This window comes from Ranitomeya variabilis, chromosome 1 (assembly GCF_051348905.1).
Source record: "Ranitomeya variabilis isolate aRanVar5 chromosome 1, aRanVar5.hap1, whole genome shotgun sequence".
Lineage (NCBI taxonomy): Eukaryota > Metazoa > Chordata > Amphibia > Anura > Dendrobatidae > Ranitomeya > Ranitomeya variabilis.
The window spans coordinates 985,716,431-985,737,298 of record NC_135232.1 but is presented as its reverse complement, the minus strand read 5'-3'; the positions used below and the strand labels follow the sequence as shown (position 1 = coordinate 985,737,298).

The 20,868-nt window shown below is 43.6% G+C and overlaps 1 protein-coding gene across 2 annotated transcripts in view; it reads left to right on the top strand.

The window, feature by feature from the left end:
- Positions 1-20,868, top strand: part of FSTL5 (follistatin like 5) — a 1,228,096-nt gene that overhangs the window by 953,693 nt on the left and 253,535 nt on the right. For both annotated transcript variants that reach the window (XM_077279443.1, XM_077279444.1), the window contains one exon: positions 6,443-6,604. In XM_077279443.1, coding sequence (XP_077135558.1) covers positions 6,443-6,604 — 162 coding nt within the window. The remainder of the gene's footprint in view (positions 1-6,442; positions 6,605-20,868) is intronic.

Here is a 20,868-nt window from a genome sequence, read left to right as displayed (position 1 = left end):
TTGCTCCACTTTGTCTTTTTATCTTTGCCCAAATAATAGGTGTTTTCTGTATCTTGTTCATCTGTATCAGTCTCCTCACCATCCTGCTCTGTTCCTGAATCAATTTTACATTCTTCCACCTAATCTTGAGTCGAAATGTCACACTCTTCCCTTAAATCTTCACTCAGTGTGGAGTCTCCCTCCTCATCATTTAACAGCAAATTCTTCATTTCTTCAACATAAAGGTAGTTAGATAAATCATACATTTTACTGGTCATTTCAGCAGAGAATGTGTAGTAAAAGAGAGTACGAGTGTTAGGCTACGTTCCCATGGTCAGTAATTGGCAGCGCTTTGGACGCAGCACGTGTCTGCTGGCTTTTAAACACAGGTGATTCAGCATGTGTTCATTAAACCATGTGGAATCACCCCATACAATACATTGTACAGGTGATATTTATCTTGCAGAGACTAGCATCTTTGCAAGATAAATTGATATGAGGTGGTGATGTGGTTTGGAAAGACGCGCCACATGTTCGTCTCGGCGGGTGATCCGCTGGCATCTATGCACGCATAGTGGACATGGGATTTCTTGAAATCCCAGCCACTATGCTGTAACATCTGGCCACTGCATGTTGGATGCTGTGGATGTATGCAGAGTCCAACCCACAGCATTTAATGACCGTGACAACATACCCTTAGAGCACAATGTGCCATAGAGACCGCCCTCTCTTTTTTTTAGGAAAACTCCACTTTTTTCAACAAACTTCGCATTATTCATTTATGAATAAAGGTAAATATGCAATTGTGATTAATTAAAAGAGAAAATATTAACGTCAATTGTGGGACAAGTTCAGGTGTAGTGAGAAGCCACAAAGGTCAGATCTGCTCTCCACAAGGTCTGCTGTAACACTGTGAGATCAGGTTTCAAAGAGCATGTAAAGACAGGAAGTAATTGGGAGGGAGGGGATTTTCTGACTATTTGGAGAGGAGAGAGAAACAAAACAAATTGATCTGTGCCTGTCAGATTAGCTGCTCCTGACTGAGAATTAAGAGCTCATGACATCCATATCATGTTAATGGGCCCATACTTTGCTACTGCTTTGTACTTGCAACTTCGGTAGAAAATAACTATGGCATGTCAAAACATTCTATATTATTCTCTTCTTGATATAAGAATGCAGTGAAATTAGTCTAAATATTCAAACATTCAAATATCTATTTTTTAACATAAAAGGGATTCTCAACTTGCAGAATAGCTGACCCACATATGGAAACAGACATGTCAAGTAATAAATCAAGATGCTACTCACCCCCCTAACTACAGGACTGTCTCTACGCCACTACTGCTCTCTCCTCTGTGCTTGGGCTGCAAAGGTGACGTCACATCAGCATTACACAGCTGCATCCAATCACCTTCTATTTCAGAAGAAAAATAATATATTTTTTTTAATTTTAATGATTATGACAAGAACACAGCTCAAAAATCTATATGGTAGTTGCAGGCAGCACTGGGTCCACTGTGTCCATCACAAGGCCAGGACAGATTTTTTTCTTATCCATGTAAATAATAAAGGTTCATATTAATCTCTTCCATGACATCCCTCATATATGTGCTGCGGATGTCACATGCCTGTGTATGGAGCAAATTAAGGAATTGAACTCACTCCTTTGGTAGCGCATGCTGGCTGTTTTCTATAGCAGACACCTGTCTCTAAGCTGACAGTAGTGATCATCAACTAGCTCCAGTCATTGCTGTTTAGCTACATGCCATAAATGTTACTTTTAAAGGAAATCTGTCAGCAGGTTTTTTTCTATGTAATCTGAAAACAGCAGGAAATAGAGACTGAAACACAGAATTTAGGGGTGTGTCACACGTCAAAGTGCGTGCTGTAGTTTACTAACTGTGGAGGATTTATCACTAAGAGATGAACATTGCCGGACTAGTCCGCAACTAAGCACCTCACTGACTCTGGGTTTTGTACATGGAAAGCCTGGTATGGGTGGGGTTAGCTTTCTCAGATCTGCTTCATTCTAAATCTAAAAGTTCTGATTGCGTCAGAATGGCTACACTCAGTACTCTAAGGCTAGGTTCTCATTTTGTTTTTGTGTGAGAGCTAACGGATAGCGTTGCACGGCGAAATTAACGCCGTGCAACGCGTCCGTTAGCGCTCCCATTGCCAGCAATGTTAAAGCGCATTGCTAGCGCGTGCCAGTTTTGGCACGCGCTAGCGATGTGCCATTCTTTTGTGGTGCGCCTCGGACGCTGCTTGCAGCGTCCGCGGCACGCCCGAGGTCTGTTCCCCGCTCTGGCAGATCGGGGATCTGCTCTAGCGGGGACATTTGCGCGACCCCTAAAAAGACATTGCGTTAGCGCAATCCGCTAGCGCTTAGCGCTAAACGGATTGCCCTAACGCAATCTGAACCTAGCCTTAGTGATGGATTCAGCTTCTCTTTCCCAAAAAAAGAGGGTGGCTTCTACGGCACATTGCATCAGGCTACTCTCAGGTGAGGTTGCAAAAACCTGCTGACAGATTCCCTTTATTTTCAGCATTTGAAAGGTGCGATCTGGGTATAGCAGAGGGACAGATTGACTAGGCTTTCACACTCACACAATGCAATGCCAAGGTGCTGATCAATTACATTGGCAGCTAAGGGCTTACTGGATGCACCTGTTTCTGTTCTCTGAGTACTTCTGTGAAACTCTGCTTGTGAGGTTATTTCAATATACTACAAGGCTGAAGTTTAGTGTAATCAGTCAAATGATCACAGTTTTAAGTCCTCTCGAGGGCTACAAAAAATGTGAAAAAATCTCCCTTTTTCCCAATATGAAAATAAAGAAAAAGGATATCTGGCATTGCTATGTCCATAAAAGTCCAATCTTTCAAAATATAGCATTTGATAATGTCATAGGTACCTTACCAGGTGATATGTAGTGCACAATGAATGCTTTGAAAAACAATGTCAGAAGTTTTATTTTTAACAATTTTAAAATGTATTTTTCAAAGTGAATGCTCTTATTATGTGTCTTAGAAAACGGGTAGGAGATAAATGCAAAAATTAAAGTTGGCTCAAGAGTAGATTAATGATGGGTAAGCAGAGACCTTAAAATTTGAGCAATTTTTTAAAAATCTTGGAAAATTAAAGTTGTTGCCCACTATTTTGACAACCCTTTATCAAACCCTAAGTGTTTCCCCAGTAAAATATTAAAGCTTATAGTCTCCTTAGGAATTGGTGCCATTCCAGCGGTGTCATCAATGGCTTTCCCAGGGCTCCCTTGACATTGCTATGGCACGCAATCCCTGTGGCCAGTTAGCATTGGCTTCACTCTTTTCTCATATAAACATAATTGACATCCAGAGGAAGCCAGAGTGCAACCACAACTCTGACTTCCTCTGGACAACTCCTTTAACCCCTTAACTCTGTGCATCCCCCTGACAGATCAGCTGTCATGTGCCGGAAAAGGTGCGGGCTCATTGCCGGAGCCCGCACCTTTTCCGGCACATGACAGCTGATCTGATCAGCTGACATGTACCACTAACAGCTGCAGGTTAAATTGCAAATCACCTGCGGCTGTTAGCACATTAAATGCCGCTTTCAAACTCTGACAGCAGCATTTAACAAGCACACGCAGGAAGTGCGTCATTACCTCCTCCCATCGGCACCCATGTCATATGACTGCGGGTCACCAATGGGTGGGCATGACAACCCGGTTCAGCAGGGGAGACCCTTGTGGTTGTCATAACCAGACAGCTGTGAGCGACACCCAGTGGACGGCGCTCATAGCAAGTGAGCATATCTGCTATGTAGCACAAGTGATTGGATGATCACAGCTTCTCGTCTCCCATGGGGACCATTGAAGCAAGTAAAAAATATATAAAAAAAAAATATTTTAAAAATAAAAAACTAAAGTTCAAATCACTTCCCTTTTGCCCCATTCAAAATAAAACAATAAAAAAATCAAAGAAAAACAAATTTGGTATGTACGCGTTCAAATCTCCCAATCTATCAATAAGAAAAATAATTATTCCAATCGGTAAATGGCGTAGTGAAAAGAAAAAAATGGAAACACCAGAATTACATGTTTTTGGTCCCTGCAGCATTGCAACAAAATGCAATATTGGGCGATCAAAAGATTGTATACACACCAAAATGGTATTAATAAAAACGACAAATCTGCGTGCAAATAATAAGCCCTCACCCAGTACCAGATCCTGAAAAATGGAGATGCTACGGGTCTGGGAAAACGGCAACATTTTTTTTTTACAAACTTTGGAATTTTTTTTCACCACTTAAATAAAGAAGAACCTAGATATGTTTGGAGTCTTTGAACTCGTAATGAGTTGACCTAGAGAATCATAATGGCAGTTTAGTTTTAGCATTTAGTGAACATGGTAAAAAAAAAATCCAAAAATCAATTATGGAATTGCATTTTTTTTTTGCAATTTCACTGCATTTGGATTTTTTCTCCCATTTTCCAGTACGTGATATAGTAAAAGCAATGGTGCCATTCAAAAGTACAACTCGTCCCGCAAAAAACAAACCCCACATGGCCATATTGATGGAAAAATAAAAAAGTTATGGCTGTGGGAAGAAGGGGAGCAAAAAATGGAAACGCAAAAACTGAAATACGCCTGGTCCTTAAGGGGTTAAATATGTTTTGATCACACCTTAGGATTTAGTTTCTGAATTTGATACAACCATTTAGGTCACTTTTACATGTGGTTATTGCTTGCAGTTTACTGCTAATCACTTGGCTGCCCCTGTACTTTCAACTTGAAACATTTGTAAGCCTAAATGCAGGATTCAAACAGCGGTAAATGAAATCACGAAAACATGTGTCTTATAATTTTTAAAGCAGAATTGTGATCGGGTTTCATACTGCAAACTTGTTAAATATTTACTCCATCTCTTAATTATAATGAGGCTGTTGTATTTACTGAAAAATATATTTCAGAACGTTTAATCTCAAAATTCATTTTTGAAAGTTTAATCTCAATCTCACCACCTAGCCTAGTTGACAGGTCCTCAGTTTCCTTCCTGCCTCTGAGATCTCAGACTGTTCAGTACAAGCTGCTACTCTCAGTTAGGCAGGGTGGGTGGAAACTGAATAGACTCTTTTTCATGACTATTTTAATTTTAGGATTATACAACCATTTTGAAATAGATTTTCATGAAAAGTTCACCAGGCTCATCACGTCCAAAAAAATATTTAATAATATTTGTGAGATCAGGTGATAGGACCATCTTAAAGTGAAGTACAAAAGATTCCTACTTTATTTCGGTGTTGACAATACCTTGCAGCTTTTATAAAAAATTATTGGTATGATTACGATTTTATTATAAGAAACATGTCCCCTGAGATACTTGACTGAGCAAAACAGAAAAGTAGAATTCTCTTCCAACCATGTAAATTAATGGCACTGTCAATATTTGTGAGGTGACTAGTGGTGAGCGAATATACTCGTTACTCGAGATTTCCTGAGCATGCTCGGGGGTCCTCCGAGTATTTTTTAGTGCTCGGAGATTTAGTTTTTCTTGCCGCAGCTGAATGATTTACATCTGTTAGCCAGCATAAGTACATGTGGGGGTTGCCTGGTTGCTAGGGAATCCACACATGTACTTATGCTGTCTAATAGATGTAAATCATTCAGCTGTGGCAATAAAAACTAAATTTCCGAGCACTAAAAAATACTCGGAGGACAACCGAGCATGCTCGGGAAATCTCGAGTAACGAGTATATTCGCTCATCACTAGAGGTGATCAATATATTTCCCTTTCTGTGGTTTAATGATTATTTTACTTGGCTTTTAAACTTAATGAGAAAATCCAGGAGATGTTTTTAGATCCTCAATCTTATGCAGAATCATCACCTTTCTTGAGAATGTTTATGATTCAATAGTATGCGTCACTAAGATGGGTGTCCGTGTTAGAAGTAATGTTTGCCAGAAAAAGTGAAAATGAACAAAATTCCTAGTGACAACTATGCTCCTTTTTATTTGAAATAAGAGAGCACATTTTTATGATCGAGTTCAGCTCAATTTGGCAACATTGGTCAAATAATATGAAGAGCTCAAAGACGCAATGATGGTTGTCAGTGTGGTCATGTTGCAGTACACAGCTAAATGCGACCATAAAGCAACTGACTTAAAAAATCCAAGCTTACCAGATTTGTGCCACCAAGTCAGTCGTAGCCATTATATGTCACAATGTAAGTCATCTGTGGCTTGTGACCTGACAGTGGGCTTTGGTTGAACTGTAACTTGAAAATAGAAATATAGCAGCAATTTGGGGTCAGTTTTATCTGTGCTGACTTTTAGTGTATATCTGTGTGTATTATTTTAGATTTTAAAAGTCTTTGGTTATCAATAACTTTTTTTTATTTTTTGATGTATTTAAATTGGTAACACTTATGTATCCCGTCTTGTAAAAGATATTTTAACAATCAATTTGTTCTTTTTCCAGTTCCACCTGTCATCCGAGTCTACCCTGAAAGCCAGGCCAGGGAGCCTGGAGTTACTGCCAGTCTTCGATGCCATGCTGACGGAATCCCTCAGCCACAACTCAGCTGGCTAAAGAATGGAATAGACATTACAACAAAATTATCCAAGCAGCTAACATTGCAAGGTAAGGATGTTACCATGATCCACATTTTGAAAATAATATATTTTTTTTTAATTCTGTATTACCATTCAAAAGCTCCTGTATTGCTTACAGGGCGGTCAATGAAATGTTGGGGGACTGGATGATTTGTGATTTCATTTTTTTTTTATTTTTTTTTAGCAGTAAAAAATAGATTTAACTACCTGAAATATTTTGAAGATATGTAACTATTATTCTTGCTAGGGTCTAGCTTTGCAGGAAAAATGTATGTAGGTTTCTAATTTTTCTACTTTGTGTGATAAAGAAACTGTCCTGGAAAAATACCAGCTTTCATGTGCTTGTATTACTCTCACACTGCACCATAATAGTATGACTTTTCCACTGAAAGCTAATCTCTTCCCAACCTCACTAAGGGCTCGCTAACACTGGTGAGTAGCATCTCATGATTCTCTCATTTGAGAGAGTCAGACGCTATATGCAAATGACCCTTGACTCACAAAGTCAGCAGCGAGTGTGAGCCGAGTGTTATTTAACTGTGATCCGATTATCTCGCATGCAAGAATCAGATCACTGGTGCGGAAACAATGGAGAACTTAATTTCTCCATCTTCTTCATTGTGAGTCAGTGTATATCGGACTCCACTGGGATGACATCCGAGTGCAGTCCGATGTTTTGCACACGCCCATAGACTTGTAAGAGTGTGCACCGTCAGATATACTCTGCGAAATACAGCATGCAGCAATTTTGTTTTCATGCTGACTCAGCATGTTAAAATAAACCCAAGTCGGAACTGCTCCTTAGTTTAACATTGGAGCAAGTGCTAGCCGATGAAACATACTACATCTAATAATCTCAATATGCAAAGAACACCACACTAGTGCCACATTTGCTAATCAATTAAGGCAAAAACTAAAAAGCATTGGTACAGCAATGTGCGTAACCTGCATATCCACACTAAAAATTAACTACTGCACTTCTACAAATTCTACAGTTATCAAGATTAGAAAAAGAAGTTAATTTAACAACAACAACAATGCACTAACAGTCTGATGCTAGGAATAATTGATACAACTGATGTGCTAAGATTAGTACACTCTGGATAGCTAATAATTAAAATATGCACACCGAAGATTGTTCAATAGGATTAATGCAAATACTTCTGAAATCCACACTTATTAATAGAGATGGGTTGTGCCCGTAGCACATTTGAGGCTGGGGAATATGATATTTAGTTGGTCTGTAGAATATACAACTTATATTGCACAATGCCCATGAGAGTTTGAAAAGAAAAGCTGTAAAAAAAATCCCTGAAGAAGGAAAGCAAACTTTCCGAAACTCATTGGATTTTGGCTCTCTCTGCTACCCTTACCACCACCCGACATTGGTCAAGCGATCACGCGGCACCACCTCATTACCACGTAATCCAGGTCCTGCTCCAATGGCTCACCGCCGGCAAGCAGCTACTGATTCCAGCGTCAAGATCTCAGCCTACCACTAGCAACACGGCATCAAGCGATCTCTGCGTCACATTGGTCCTGCTCTCACTCTTCACCATCGAGACTCAGCTAACGACCAGAGTGACCGGATCACTGCCAACCACCGAAGCGCAGGAGCACTGGTTCCTCGACAGAACACTACATGCCATTACAATTGAGGTGACCGGACCATCTGCTGACTATGGGAGGTACAGCATTTGCACTAACTACTCTGCTCAGTGTGTTACGTTTTGAGCAATAAACACTTGTTGCACTTTATAAGAAACTCTATTTAGAGTGGTTGCCACCGGCTGGGGTAACACTCTATTAAAACTATCTATTGGGCTATGAGGTATAGCGACATCTCTACAAAGGACTAGTAATCTGGGCTACTACTAAGGACCTATTGTCTTGATATATCATTTGCTAAATACATGAACTCAGCTGTTCATTTTTAAGCTCATTAACCTTCCCTCCTTTTTCCCTTTCTTTCCATATAGCGCAGCTACATCCAGGAGAATTTATCACAATTTTCCCCTTACTAACCAAGGAATGTTTTTAACAGCTTTATTTTCAAACTCTCATGGGCATTGTGCAATATATGTTGTATATTCTACAGACCAACTAAATATATCCCCCAGCCTCAAATGTGCTACGGGCACAACCCATTTCTATTAATAAGTGTGGATTTCAGAAGTATTTGCATTAATCCTGTTGAACAATCTTATGTGTGCACATTTTAGTATCAGTAAAAATCCTATTTCTCCCTTAAACGTGGTTTCTTCAGCACAAGTCTGCTTTTTACTTAATTAGACTACACCCGATCCCTTTGTGGTTGGCTTCTTGACCTGTGGTAGCTGCAAACCTTTCTGCCCTAGCGCCACTATAGCTACAGATCATTTAACACTCTGGATAGCTGCAGAGACAACTAGCAATCAGGGGTATCTAAACCAGAAAAAATATACTTAAAAATTCTTATGTTAATGATAAAACTCTCAGCATCTGTTAGGTTTGGCAATCATTCATATCCAGCAATGGCACTTCCTGGTTCTTTGCTTGGTTCTGTACGCATCCTGACTCCAGACAGGCATACTGTGCATGATCGGAAGTCGTTTGCTCACCTCCCTCAAACATTAAGGGAAGATCATGGCTGTAACACACAGCAGTCAGCTGCAGAGTATTTGGCAGGCTTACACCATGAGCCCACTTCATACATCTGCTTCCATACTTGTATGGCGAATGCTGTGAAGGGGATAAAATACTTAAACTTCTAATTAACCGGTTAGCTTTTGATATTGCCTCTTATGTCTTATATCTATATATATAAGAGGCATCGTGATTACTCGCTAATCCGGCCCCCTGCACAGTAGCTCTGCCCAACCACCACATCACCACACATAATCCCACCCCCCACCCCATTACCACACACAATCCTGCCCCCACCACATTACCACACAATCCCGCCCCACCACATTACCACACACAATCCCGCCCCCCACCACATTACCACACACAATCCCGCACCCCAACCACATTACCACACATAATCCCGCCCGCCCACCACATCACCACACATAATCCTGCCCCCAACACATCACCACACATAATCCCGCCCCCCACCCCATTACCACACATAATCCCGCCCCGCCACCACATCACCACACATAATCCCGCCCCCCCACCACATCACACTTGCTAATCCCGCCCCCTGCACAGTAGCTCTGCCCCCCACCACTTCACCACACATAATCCCGCCCCCACCACATTACCACACACAATCCCGCCACCCCACCATATCACCACACATAATCCCACCCACCACATCACCACACATAATCCCACCCCCCACCACATCACCACACATAATCCTGCCCCCCCACCACATCACCACACAAAATCCCACCCCCCACCACATTACCACACATAATCCTGCCTCCCACCACATTATCACAGATAATCCCGTCCCCCACCACATCACCACACATAATCCTGCCCCCCACCACATTACCACAGATAATCCCACCCCTCCACCACATTACCACACATAATCCCGCCCCCACCACATCACCACACATAATCCCACCCCCACCACATCATTACACATAATCCCACCCCCCACCACATTACCACACATAATCCCGCCCCCCCACCACATCACCACACATAATCCCACCCCACACCACATTACCACACATAACCCCACCCCCCCACATTATCACACGAGGCTCCATCCCCACACATTACCATACGAGGTATCCAAAAAAGAAAAAAGATGAAGCGCACTCACCGGTAGTAAATCCAAGTCTTTATTCCAAGTCTTTATTCGGACATAACTTAATGTGCTGCAGGGAGGGTGGTGAACACTCGGACGTCAGCTGTTTCGTGCTTAATGCACTTCAACAGGTCCTGATAGGACCTGTTGAAGTGCATTAAGCACGAAACAGCTGTCGTCCGAGTGTTCACCACCCTCCCTGCAGCACATTAAGTTATGTCCGAATAAAGACTTGGAATAAAGATTTGGATTTACTACCGGTGAGTGCGCTTCATCTTTTTTCTTTTTTGGATATCATTTATGGACTATTATACAGCAGCACCCCGGAAAATTTGTTCCATATTTCAGGCTAAAGCGGCAATTGGCAATAACATAGGGAGACTCAAGGGTCTAACTTATAACAGCAGTGCGGAAGTGTTTTTTTTTACTTTTTCATTTTTGGTGCATTACCATACGAGGCTCCGTCCCCACACATTACCATGCGAAGCTCCGTCCCCACACATTAGCACATGAGGCTCCGTCCCCACACATTACCACACAGGCTCTGTCCCCACACATTACCACATGAGGCTCTGTTCCTCCACATTACCACAGGAGCCTCCGTCCCCCCCACATTACCACACACAGCACTTCCTTTCTATGTAATTCAACCACTTCAGCCAAGGTAAACGTACATTTAATTGCATCCGCATTCTCCCAAACAAAATTGAATGTTGTCATTATTTACTTTGGTTTAATCACCAGCAGCGTTAATTAGATAGCAATGAGCGTGCCGAGCGTTAGCTGGCTGGAAACAGCTAGTTGATTTATAAAGCATAATGGTAGAAAGAATGATCAGAAAACATGATGACAATGTCTTTCATGTCTTTCATTTATATTATACGCTACAACTAAGACACCACCAATATAACATCTCAATCTCCTTTACAGATCAATCTGCCATAACATATATATTTACATATTTTTTAAACATATTCAGTTTTTTTATCAATAAGAATAAAACTAAAAAAGGATTAAAAGGCATGAAAATAATTCAATGATTAAGAACTGAATAAAGTGTATTTGTAAACCTCATTTATCTAAGCAAAAGGGATTTGTCCAAGAGATGTTAAGTTTTGTGCAAATTGTACAATTGTAGCAACGGAAGAAATAACTTTGTTTCTATCCCAATTGATACACTTCTGCCATAAAGTTGGTGCTACTAGATTATTGTTTGTGCAGTAATCTCTTTGGGGAGATATTTCCAGCTTAGTCTATTCAATTTGAATTACACTCTTCATTTTACCTTTCATAGTACTGGAAAATTATAAAAATGCAATTGAACCATGGTTTTTTGTTTGTTTTTTGCTTTATTGCATCCATTATGTCGTAAATATGACTCAATCAAACTTACATAGATTTTTTTTCATTTCATCCGAGTGTCATGGTTGAGCTGATAGAATGGAAACTAAAACAATAGCTTATGGCCCAATTTTTGGTTGAATAATACTCACTATGCAGATTGACTTCTACATAAAAAGCTCCCAGAAACAATCTTGTTCAATACAGTAAAGTTTGCTCAGTAGGTAAATGTGGTTAATTAGTCTTAAGCTATACCATTTTGACATTTTAAAAGATAAAGTTGTCTCCCAAATTACTACTCAGAACAAGCATTCATTCATTTCATTTTTAACCAAATGCTGCAGAACTGTACTCACATACTGTAATCTTAGCTAACCAGTCTCGCTTCTGTCTTCTGCTGCACCGTGAAAGGTCGCACCTTTGTACTTTTTTCTTCTATAACTCTTTGATATCCTAAATCCTTTTTACCTATCATTTCCATGTAGAGTTTCTTAGAATGAATAGTCTTCAAACATCTCTTTCAATTTATAAAATCCAGTTGAAAATGTTTTACTGAAAAGTCTGTCTTTAAATTATTGATTCTTACCCTGACTCCTCCAGATGTACTTTATCTGCCCAGCTTGCACTTCTAATGAATAGATTTCCACTTCGTTCCTGAATTTTGCTTTTTACCTTATGTATTCTTTTATAACACATACATTGTCAATAATATATGGCAAATATCTTGATAAAAACTGCATATAATTTTCTATGCTTTTCATCTTGTTTCACAAATATAATATGACTAGCTGAAGAGCCCAGCGTTGCCCGGGCATAGTAACTAACTGTGGTTATTTATAACAAATTATAATGATTATATTCATTTTAAACACAACTGAGCCCAGTGTGATTTTGGTGTAATTTTCTCAAAAACGTTCCAGAAATAGAGCGACTGTGTGCCAGACCCTCTCCTGTACTACTTAGTGCATTCCAAAAGGGGGCGCTGCTGTGCATTACTCGGTGCAGCACAGACTCCCGTTTTCCTGCCTGTCCAGGCACATATGACGTGGACGTCCCTTTCCATGGCCTCTCCCTGCCTCGTACCTGAGCGCGCACCTACCGCCCAGCTCCCTAACCTCCTCCAGCCTCATTACTTCCTCTTCCTCCCCGCACTTCTCTGGCTTATTGACTGCTGGTTGCCTGGCAAGGAATTGAGCAGCCACAGTTGGCACAGAATGCTAGAGCAGGGAGTACATGTTTACACCGAGGCACCGAGGATGCCAGCCAAGGTGAGTTCTGCGGACTCTCCTGACAGAAGTGTGGCCATTGGGGGTAATAGGAGGCCTGTGAGAAATACAGAAACCGTGTGAACTCCCCTCCTCAGCACTGTGACCCCCTCCTCAGCACTGTGTGACCTCCCCTCCTCAGCACTCTGCCCCCTCCTCAGCACTGTGTGACCCCCTCCTCAGCACTGTGTGATCCCCTCCTCAGTATTGTTTGACCCCCCTTTCTCAGCACTGTGGGACCCCCTCCTAAGCACTGTATGACCCCCTCTTAAACAATGTGTGAGCCCCCTCCTCAGAATTATGTGACCCCCTCCTTAGCACTGTGTGACCCCCCTCATCATCGCTGTGTGACCCCCCTCCTCAGCACTGTGTAACGCCTGTTCCTCAGCACTGTGTGACCCCCCCTTCCTTGGCACTATATGAACCCCCTCCCAAGCACTGTGTGCCAGCCTCCTCCGCACTGTGTGCCCCCACCTCAGCGCTGTGTCCCCCCTCAGTGCTGTGTGATCTCCCTCCTCAGCACTGTGTGACCCCCTCCTCAGCACTGTGTGACACCCCTCCTCAGCATTGTGTGCCCCCTCCTCAGTGCTGTGTGACTCCCATCCTCAGCACTGTGTGACCCCCCTCCTCAGCACTGTGTGATCTCCTTCCTCAGCATTGTGTGACCCCCCTCCTCAGCACTGTGTGACCGCCCTACTCAGCACTGTGTGACCATCCTCCTCAGCACTGTGACCCCCCTTCCTCATCACTGTGTGACCCCCCTTCCTCAGCACAGTGTGACCTCCCTCCTCAGCACTGTGTGACCCCACCTCTTCAGCACTGTGTGACCCCCCTCCTCAGCACTTTGTGCCAGCCTCCTCAGCACTGTGTGCACACTCCTCAGCACTGTGTGACCCCCCTCCTCAGCACTGTGTGACCACCTCCTCAGCACTGTGTGACTACCCCTCCTCAGAACTGTGTGACCCCACTTCCTAAGCACTGTGTGACCCCCCTCCACAGCACTGTGTGACCTAACTCCTCAGCACTGTGTGACCCCCTCCTCGCCACTGTCTGACCCCCCTCCTCAGCACTGTGTGACCCCTTCTCAGCACTGTGTGACCTCTCTCCTCAGCATTGGGTGACCCCTCTCAGCACTGTGTGACCCCCCTACTCAACACTGTGTGAACCCCTCCTCAGCACTGTGTGATCCCCTCCTCAGGACTGTGTGACCCCCCTCCTCACCACTGTGTGACCCCCTCCTCAGCACTGTGTGACCCCCCTCTTCAACATTGCATGCTGAGTGATTGAGTGTGGCTCTGCAGGGTGGGCAGGGCTATGTGGAGTGGGCGTGGCTTGATACATACACACAGGTATAAAAGAAAAACAAACGGAGGTATCACTTGTGTGCTGCTGAGATGGGTTATACTTAGAATAAAAACATTTATGAGAACAGGTTAAAAGTCGAGACATTTCATGCAGGACCTCTTCATCAGGACACACCTGGTTATTGTAATAAAAATGCTCAATTGGGCAATCCTAGCATGGATGTTCATGGTCGGATGTTCATGGTCCAGGTGGGATAGATGGAGATTGGATATGATGTTGTTTAACCATCAGCTATATTTAGGGATTATCCCATGTCACATGTTTATATCATATGTACAGGATGTTAGGGCTGGCGGAATGCACTGAGTAAATATAACAATTGTAAAGGTGCATTCGCAGTCAGATGCTGGGATCAAGCGGGAGTTCCCACCCTACACTGACGAATTGTCAGGAGAAACAGGAGATAGTCGCACAGACGGTTTCTGCTGGTTCGACGCAGTATAGATTGTGCCTGGTGCTGGATGGCACTATCTGGCAGTAGACAGCTACAACATTCGCGAACATTCATCAACTCTAGGGATGTGAATGATTTGGAGCTTTCACCAGAACAGGCATACATCCACACACCCACAATTACTGATTTATACTAGTGCATGGCCGTGTGGCCATACGAACCTTTTATAGAGGAAGCTCTCCGGGACCTTCCTACTGGTCCAATAGGAGCTGCTACAGGACCTGAGCATTTGACCCCCGACCTCCAATGAGAGGTCGTCCCTTGGGCATGCTCAGTAGAGGAAAAGCAGGACTTAGTCCCAGGAGCATCTGCTCGCCGCTGATCAGTGCTGGTTACAATGGCTGAGCCTGGAAGATCAGCAGTAACCAAGCACACAGTATCTGCCTGAGCCAGAAACTGAGACCGACGTCTCTGCTGAGCAGGCTCCACTGCAGCTGGAGAAGAATGAGAGACCGCAGCTGATGTGGTTCAAGATTCCTCCTGTGCAGTGGTGGGAACTCGACACTTAGCATTATTCCCCCTCCTAGGGCCCCCCTCCTTGGGCCTTGGTATGCTCGAAGGCAGCAATGAGCGGCAGAGCCCAAATGTGCTCAACAGGCTCCCAGGACCTGTCCTCTGAGCCATGACCCTTCCAATCCACCAAATAAAATCTTTCACCACGTACCTCCTTACACCCCATGATGGCGTTCACTTCGTAATCGTCCGTAGATGAACCCGATGTCCCAACAGATGACTCGGAAAACCGGGACATATGAACGGGCTTTAAGTAGCGAGGTGCAAACTTAGTGGACTCTACTCGCAGCCTGATGTTACGGGTGGAGAGCCACACTAAGTCGCAAGGAGCAAAGGTCGGAGCGGGGTGCTGATGTGCATCGTCGGAGACCACCATTCTCTCCTTGGAGGCCCGGATGGCATCCTGTGTGCAGTCCCAAATGTCATGTGCCTCCACAGCCCAGTCTGCCACCCTGGAGTCGGCGGAAGACATAAACATTTGCACAGGAACTTGCAGTTGCAGGCCGTAATTAAGGAGGAATGGGGTCTGCCCAGTGGAGTCGGCTACGGCGTTATTCAGCGCAAACTCTGCCTACAGTAGCAAGGATGCCCAGTCATCCTGCCTGGCTGAGACAAAATGTTGCAGGTATGTGACCAGGGTCTGGTTGGCCCTCTCTACCAACCCATTCGACTTGGGAAGGTATGCTGAAGAGAGATTCAGCTCGATGCTGAGAAGGCGACAAAGCTCTGTCCAGAACTGAGACGCAAACTGGGGACTCCGGTTACTGACAATTTTGTCAGGCATACCATGTAGATGGAAAACGTACTTGATAAACAATGCCGCCAAGGCTCATGCAGAAGGTAGCCGTGGAAGCGGCACCAAGTGCACCATTTTGGAAAAATGGTCGGTGACTACCCAAATAATGGTGCAGCTATGGGACTTGGGTAAGCCCACCACACAGTCCTTCCCAACCATTTCCGAGGGAATGTCCACCACAGGCAGGGGGTAAAGTAGCCCAGCAGGCTGTTGTCAAGGAGACTTATTCTTGGCGCAGGAGACCCACTCCCGAATGTAGTCTCCGACGTCACTGGCCATATGCGGCCACCAGTACGTCCTTGCCAGAAGCTCAGATGTCCTTTTGGTCCCAAAGTGTCCACCCACACTGGACGATTGAGCCCAAGAGAGAACCTGCAGTTGCAGATTAGATGACACAAAAGTCTTGCCTGGGGGCATAGACTCTAGCGAAACCAGGGCCATGGTCCTCAGAAGGGACAATAAGCCGAGGTTCCACCTCCTCATCTGATGACACTATGGAGCGGGAGAGAGCATCATCACAAATGTTCTTCTCCCAGGAGAGAAAATGGAGGGTGAAATGGAACTGGGAGAAGAACAGGGACCATCTAGCCTGGTGAGAATTTAGCCGCTGGGCAGTCTATATATACACCATATTTTTGTGGTCGGTGTAAACTTGGAAGGGAAAGCGAGCCCCCTCCAGGAGGTGTCTCCACTCCAAGAAAGCCAACTTCTTGGCTAGCAACTCCCTGTCCCCGATGGAATAATTCCTGTCCGCTGGTGTGAAGGTCTTGGAGAAGAAGAAGCAAGGATGCTTCCGACCTTGAGCATCCTTCTGGAAGAGGACTACTCCAGCACTGACGGAAGTCACATCCACCTCCATGATAAATCGTTTATCAACATCAGAGCGATGTAAAATGGGAGCTGTTATGATCCCAGTGGCTGAGGATCCGAAAACCTGACCTGCTAAGTACTAAACAATAGACCAGCTCTGGGGGGGTGGTAACTGGACTGACCGCAAAACTGATCCTAACCAACACACTAAAGGTAGCCGGTGAACGTGCCTAAAATCCTGAACGTCTCGACGCAGCCTGAGAAACTAGCTACTCCTAGAGAGAAAGCAAGACCTCCCTTGCCTCAGGGAAATGACCCCAAAGATATAGAAAAGCCCCCCACAGATAATAACGGTGAGTTAAGGGGAAAGTACAAACACAGAGATGAATCAGATTCAGCAAAGGAGGCCCGCTAATACTAGATAGCAGAAAATAGAAAGGGTATCTATGCGGTCAGTAAAAAACCCTCTAAAAATCCACTCAGAGAATGCGCGAGCCCTCACACCAACTAACGGTGTGAGGGGAGCAAGTCTGAACCCCAGAGCTACCAGCAAGCAGAAAATCACATGTTAGGAAGCTGGATTAAACTCATCATACACAGAGCACATATTGATAACTGATGAGAAACAAAACTGAAAAGCAAAACTTAGCTTGTCTTGGAAAGACTGAGACCAAACGTAGTCAGATGAAATCAGAATAGGTCTGAACACATTGACAGCAGGCAACAAGTGAAGTTGCAGCTGAGCTAAATAGCAAACCTCACTGGTGGATAACGAGACAGCTGATCCTGTCTCCAACCTGCAGGAAGATAAAGAAAACCACCAGAGGGAGCCCAAAGACAACACTCACACAGTACCAGTTGTGACCACAAGAGGGAGCCCACTAACAGAGTTCACAACAGTACACCCCCTTGAGGAGGGGTTACCGAACCCTCATCAACACCCCCAGGGCGATCAGGATTGGCTACATGGAAGGCACGAACCAGATCGGCCGCATGAACATCGGAGGCGACAACCCAGGAATTATCTTCCTGACCATAGCCTTTCCACTTAACCAAATACTGAAGCCTCCGTCTTGAAATACGAGAATCCAAGATCTTCTCCACCACGTATTCCAATTCTCCCTCAACCAGCACCGGGGCAGGAGGCTCCACCGAAGGAACCACAGGCACCACATACCTCCGCAGCAATGACCTATGGAACACATTATGAATGGCAAACGATACTGGGAGGTCCAAACGAAATGACACAGGGTTAATAACTTCCAAAATCCTATAAGGACCGATGAACCGAGGCTTGAGCTTAGGAGAAGAAACCTTCATCGGGACAAAACGAGAAGACAACCACACCAAATCCCCAACACAAAGTCGGGGACCCACACAGCGACGGCGGTTGGCAAAGCGCACCTTCTACTGTATGCGGTCACGTGGGGCCGCTCATTTACAGTCATGAATAGGCGGCTCCACCCCTATGGGAGGTGGAGCCGCATATTCATGACTGTAATCGGTGGCCCCACGTGACCGCATACAGTAGAAGGTGCGGTCAGGACAGGAAGCAGCGACAGCCAACGAGGGAGGCGGGTGAGTATTTTCAGAACAGCGGGGGGGGCGCACAGGGGGTGGGAGGGCGGCGGACAGATAGATCTTTCTTTTAAACACTATTATTCATATCTTCTATGCAGCAAACGATGCTGCACAGAAGATATGAATCGCGGCTTCAGCAGCATGTGGGGGGGAAAGCGCTTACTGGAGCACTGTCTCCTGCATGCCACACGGAGAACGTCCGTGTGAAGTACGTGTTTTACACGGACCCATTGACTTTAATGGGTCCGTGTAATACGTGCGCTCCCACGAACACTGACATGTCTCCGTGTTTGGCACACGGAGACACGGTCCGCAAAAAATCAATGACATCTGCACAGATGCATTGATTTTAATGTGTCTACGTGTGTCAGTGGCTCCAGTACGTGAGGAAACTGTCACCTCACGTACCGGAGCCACTGACGTGTGAAACCGGCCTAAGACAGGATATGCCATAATGTTTGGTAGATGCTTGTCAGATACGGTGCTACAAAATGTAAAATAGATGGAGGTCCCACTATCTTGAGAATAGGGCATCAATGCATGACACTGTCAATGTGCTGGTGGCTGCATATGAATAGCTTTAGCCAATGAATTTTGCAAGGATTTATTAAAAATTTGTGAGATGATAGAAATAAAAAATATTTGTAAAAAATGATCAAGTTATACAATCTTTTAAAAGCTATTAAAAAGTCAAAGGACATCTTATAGATCATTTCCTTAATGTTTTAAATACATTCTCCAAAAAATAAAGAAGGTACGTTAAATTCTTAGTGTAGAAAATGTAAGATGCCGTTGTTTAATAATGGAGCAGGATCTTGCATTCATTTTTTTAATAGACTGGTCTGGCCTCAATAGATGAAATAATGTAGTTGAAAACAGCAAAAAGTACTCATTTTATAAAAGTCTCTTGGATTTGCCTCTGAGGTTGTTTTGTAACGTATGGTAATTACTTACCGTATAATACCAGTTTCAATATTTGTAAATATATTGCTTATCGTATAATGTCTGGTCTCACTAAAATAACTTGAGTTTTAGTTTAAAAAACATATTTTAGACATTGTGTGGCAGGTAATTATTAGACTTAAAAGTCAGGCAAATTGTATGCTTTTAATTTATTGCTCAGCTGCTTCTCTCTTCTACACACTGATGCCTATTCCAAGATATATTAATCTTTGCTACAAATGAAACTCAAGACCTGTCATATACCAGATGTTCCAGATGTTAGAGAACTAGGCAGGATTGGACAGTATGACACCTACTGTATTGCGTTTCAGTATTCAGCTCTTTTTTTTCTACTGAGTGTCTCAAAAGATAAATAGGTAATTTTATTTTTAACAATGTTTCTTGATGAAAAATATCAACAACATTGTTGAAAAAAACATTTTTAAGGGGATATTTAACTTATAAATATAGATTGTAGCACAGAAGCAAGGTAAAGCAAGCTCAGGGAAAAATTTTAGCTATTTTAGATGCTGCAATAATGTTTGGAAATATCATCTGGCCCTGGCTTTTTGTGGTATTTGATAAGATGAGCTTTAAGGGAAATATATTCCTTTTTGAAATGTATACATACAAAAGCAAACACACAGCTGTATACATATTATATAAATCAAGCTATGTTGTTTTACTAAAGGGATTTGATTAGTTCCTTGTTCTTCAATATCAACCTTAAACCAAATCAATTTGCCAATGATGTCATATGTAGGGACACAGAAGCCTCATTAAAAAGCTTTAACCCCATCACTACATGCGCTGTACAAAAGTACGCATGTGCGCATGTTATGTCCCTCCCTTTGATGTGGACTCCGGCGCTGAGCCCACAAGTTTCCCAGCACATGTCAGCTATTTTGAACAGCGAACATGTGCCCCTAACAGCAGTGGGTGGAATCTCAATCCAGCCAAGGCTGTTAACCCGTTAAATGCTGCTTTCAATCTCTGACAGCAGAATTCAATGTGATCGCACCAGAAGCACAACACTAATCCCGCCCTTCGGCGCCCATGTCACATGACTGTGGGGCGCTGATGGGTTGGCATGGCACCGGGGTCTGCAGAAGACCCCTGGGTTGTCATTGCTGGATGGCAGAGGTTGGCGCTCATAGCAAGTGAGGATTTCTGCTACACACAGGCAATCTGATCTTCACCTGTGTGTAGCAGAGGAGATCGGGTTATCGCATCTTCTAGTCTCCCATGGAGACTATTGAATTAAGTGAACAGTAAGAAAAAAGTTTTACAAAATTTAAAAAATAAATAATATATAAAAGTTCAAATCACCCCCCATTCACCTCATTCAAAATAAAACAATTCAAAGAATGCACATATTTAGTATCGCGGCATTTAGTATAGCCCGGTCTATCAATATAAAAAAAGAATTAATTCGATCGGTAAATGGCATAGCGAAAACAAGTCAAAATGCCAG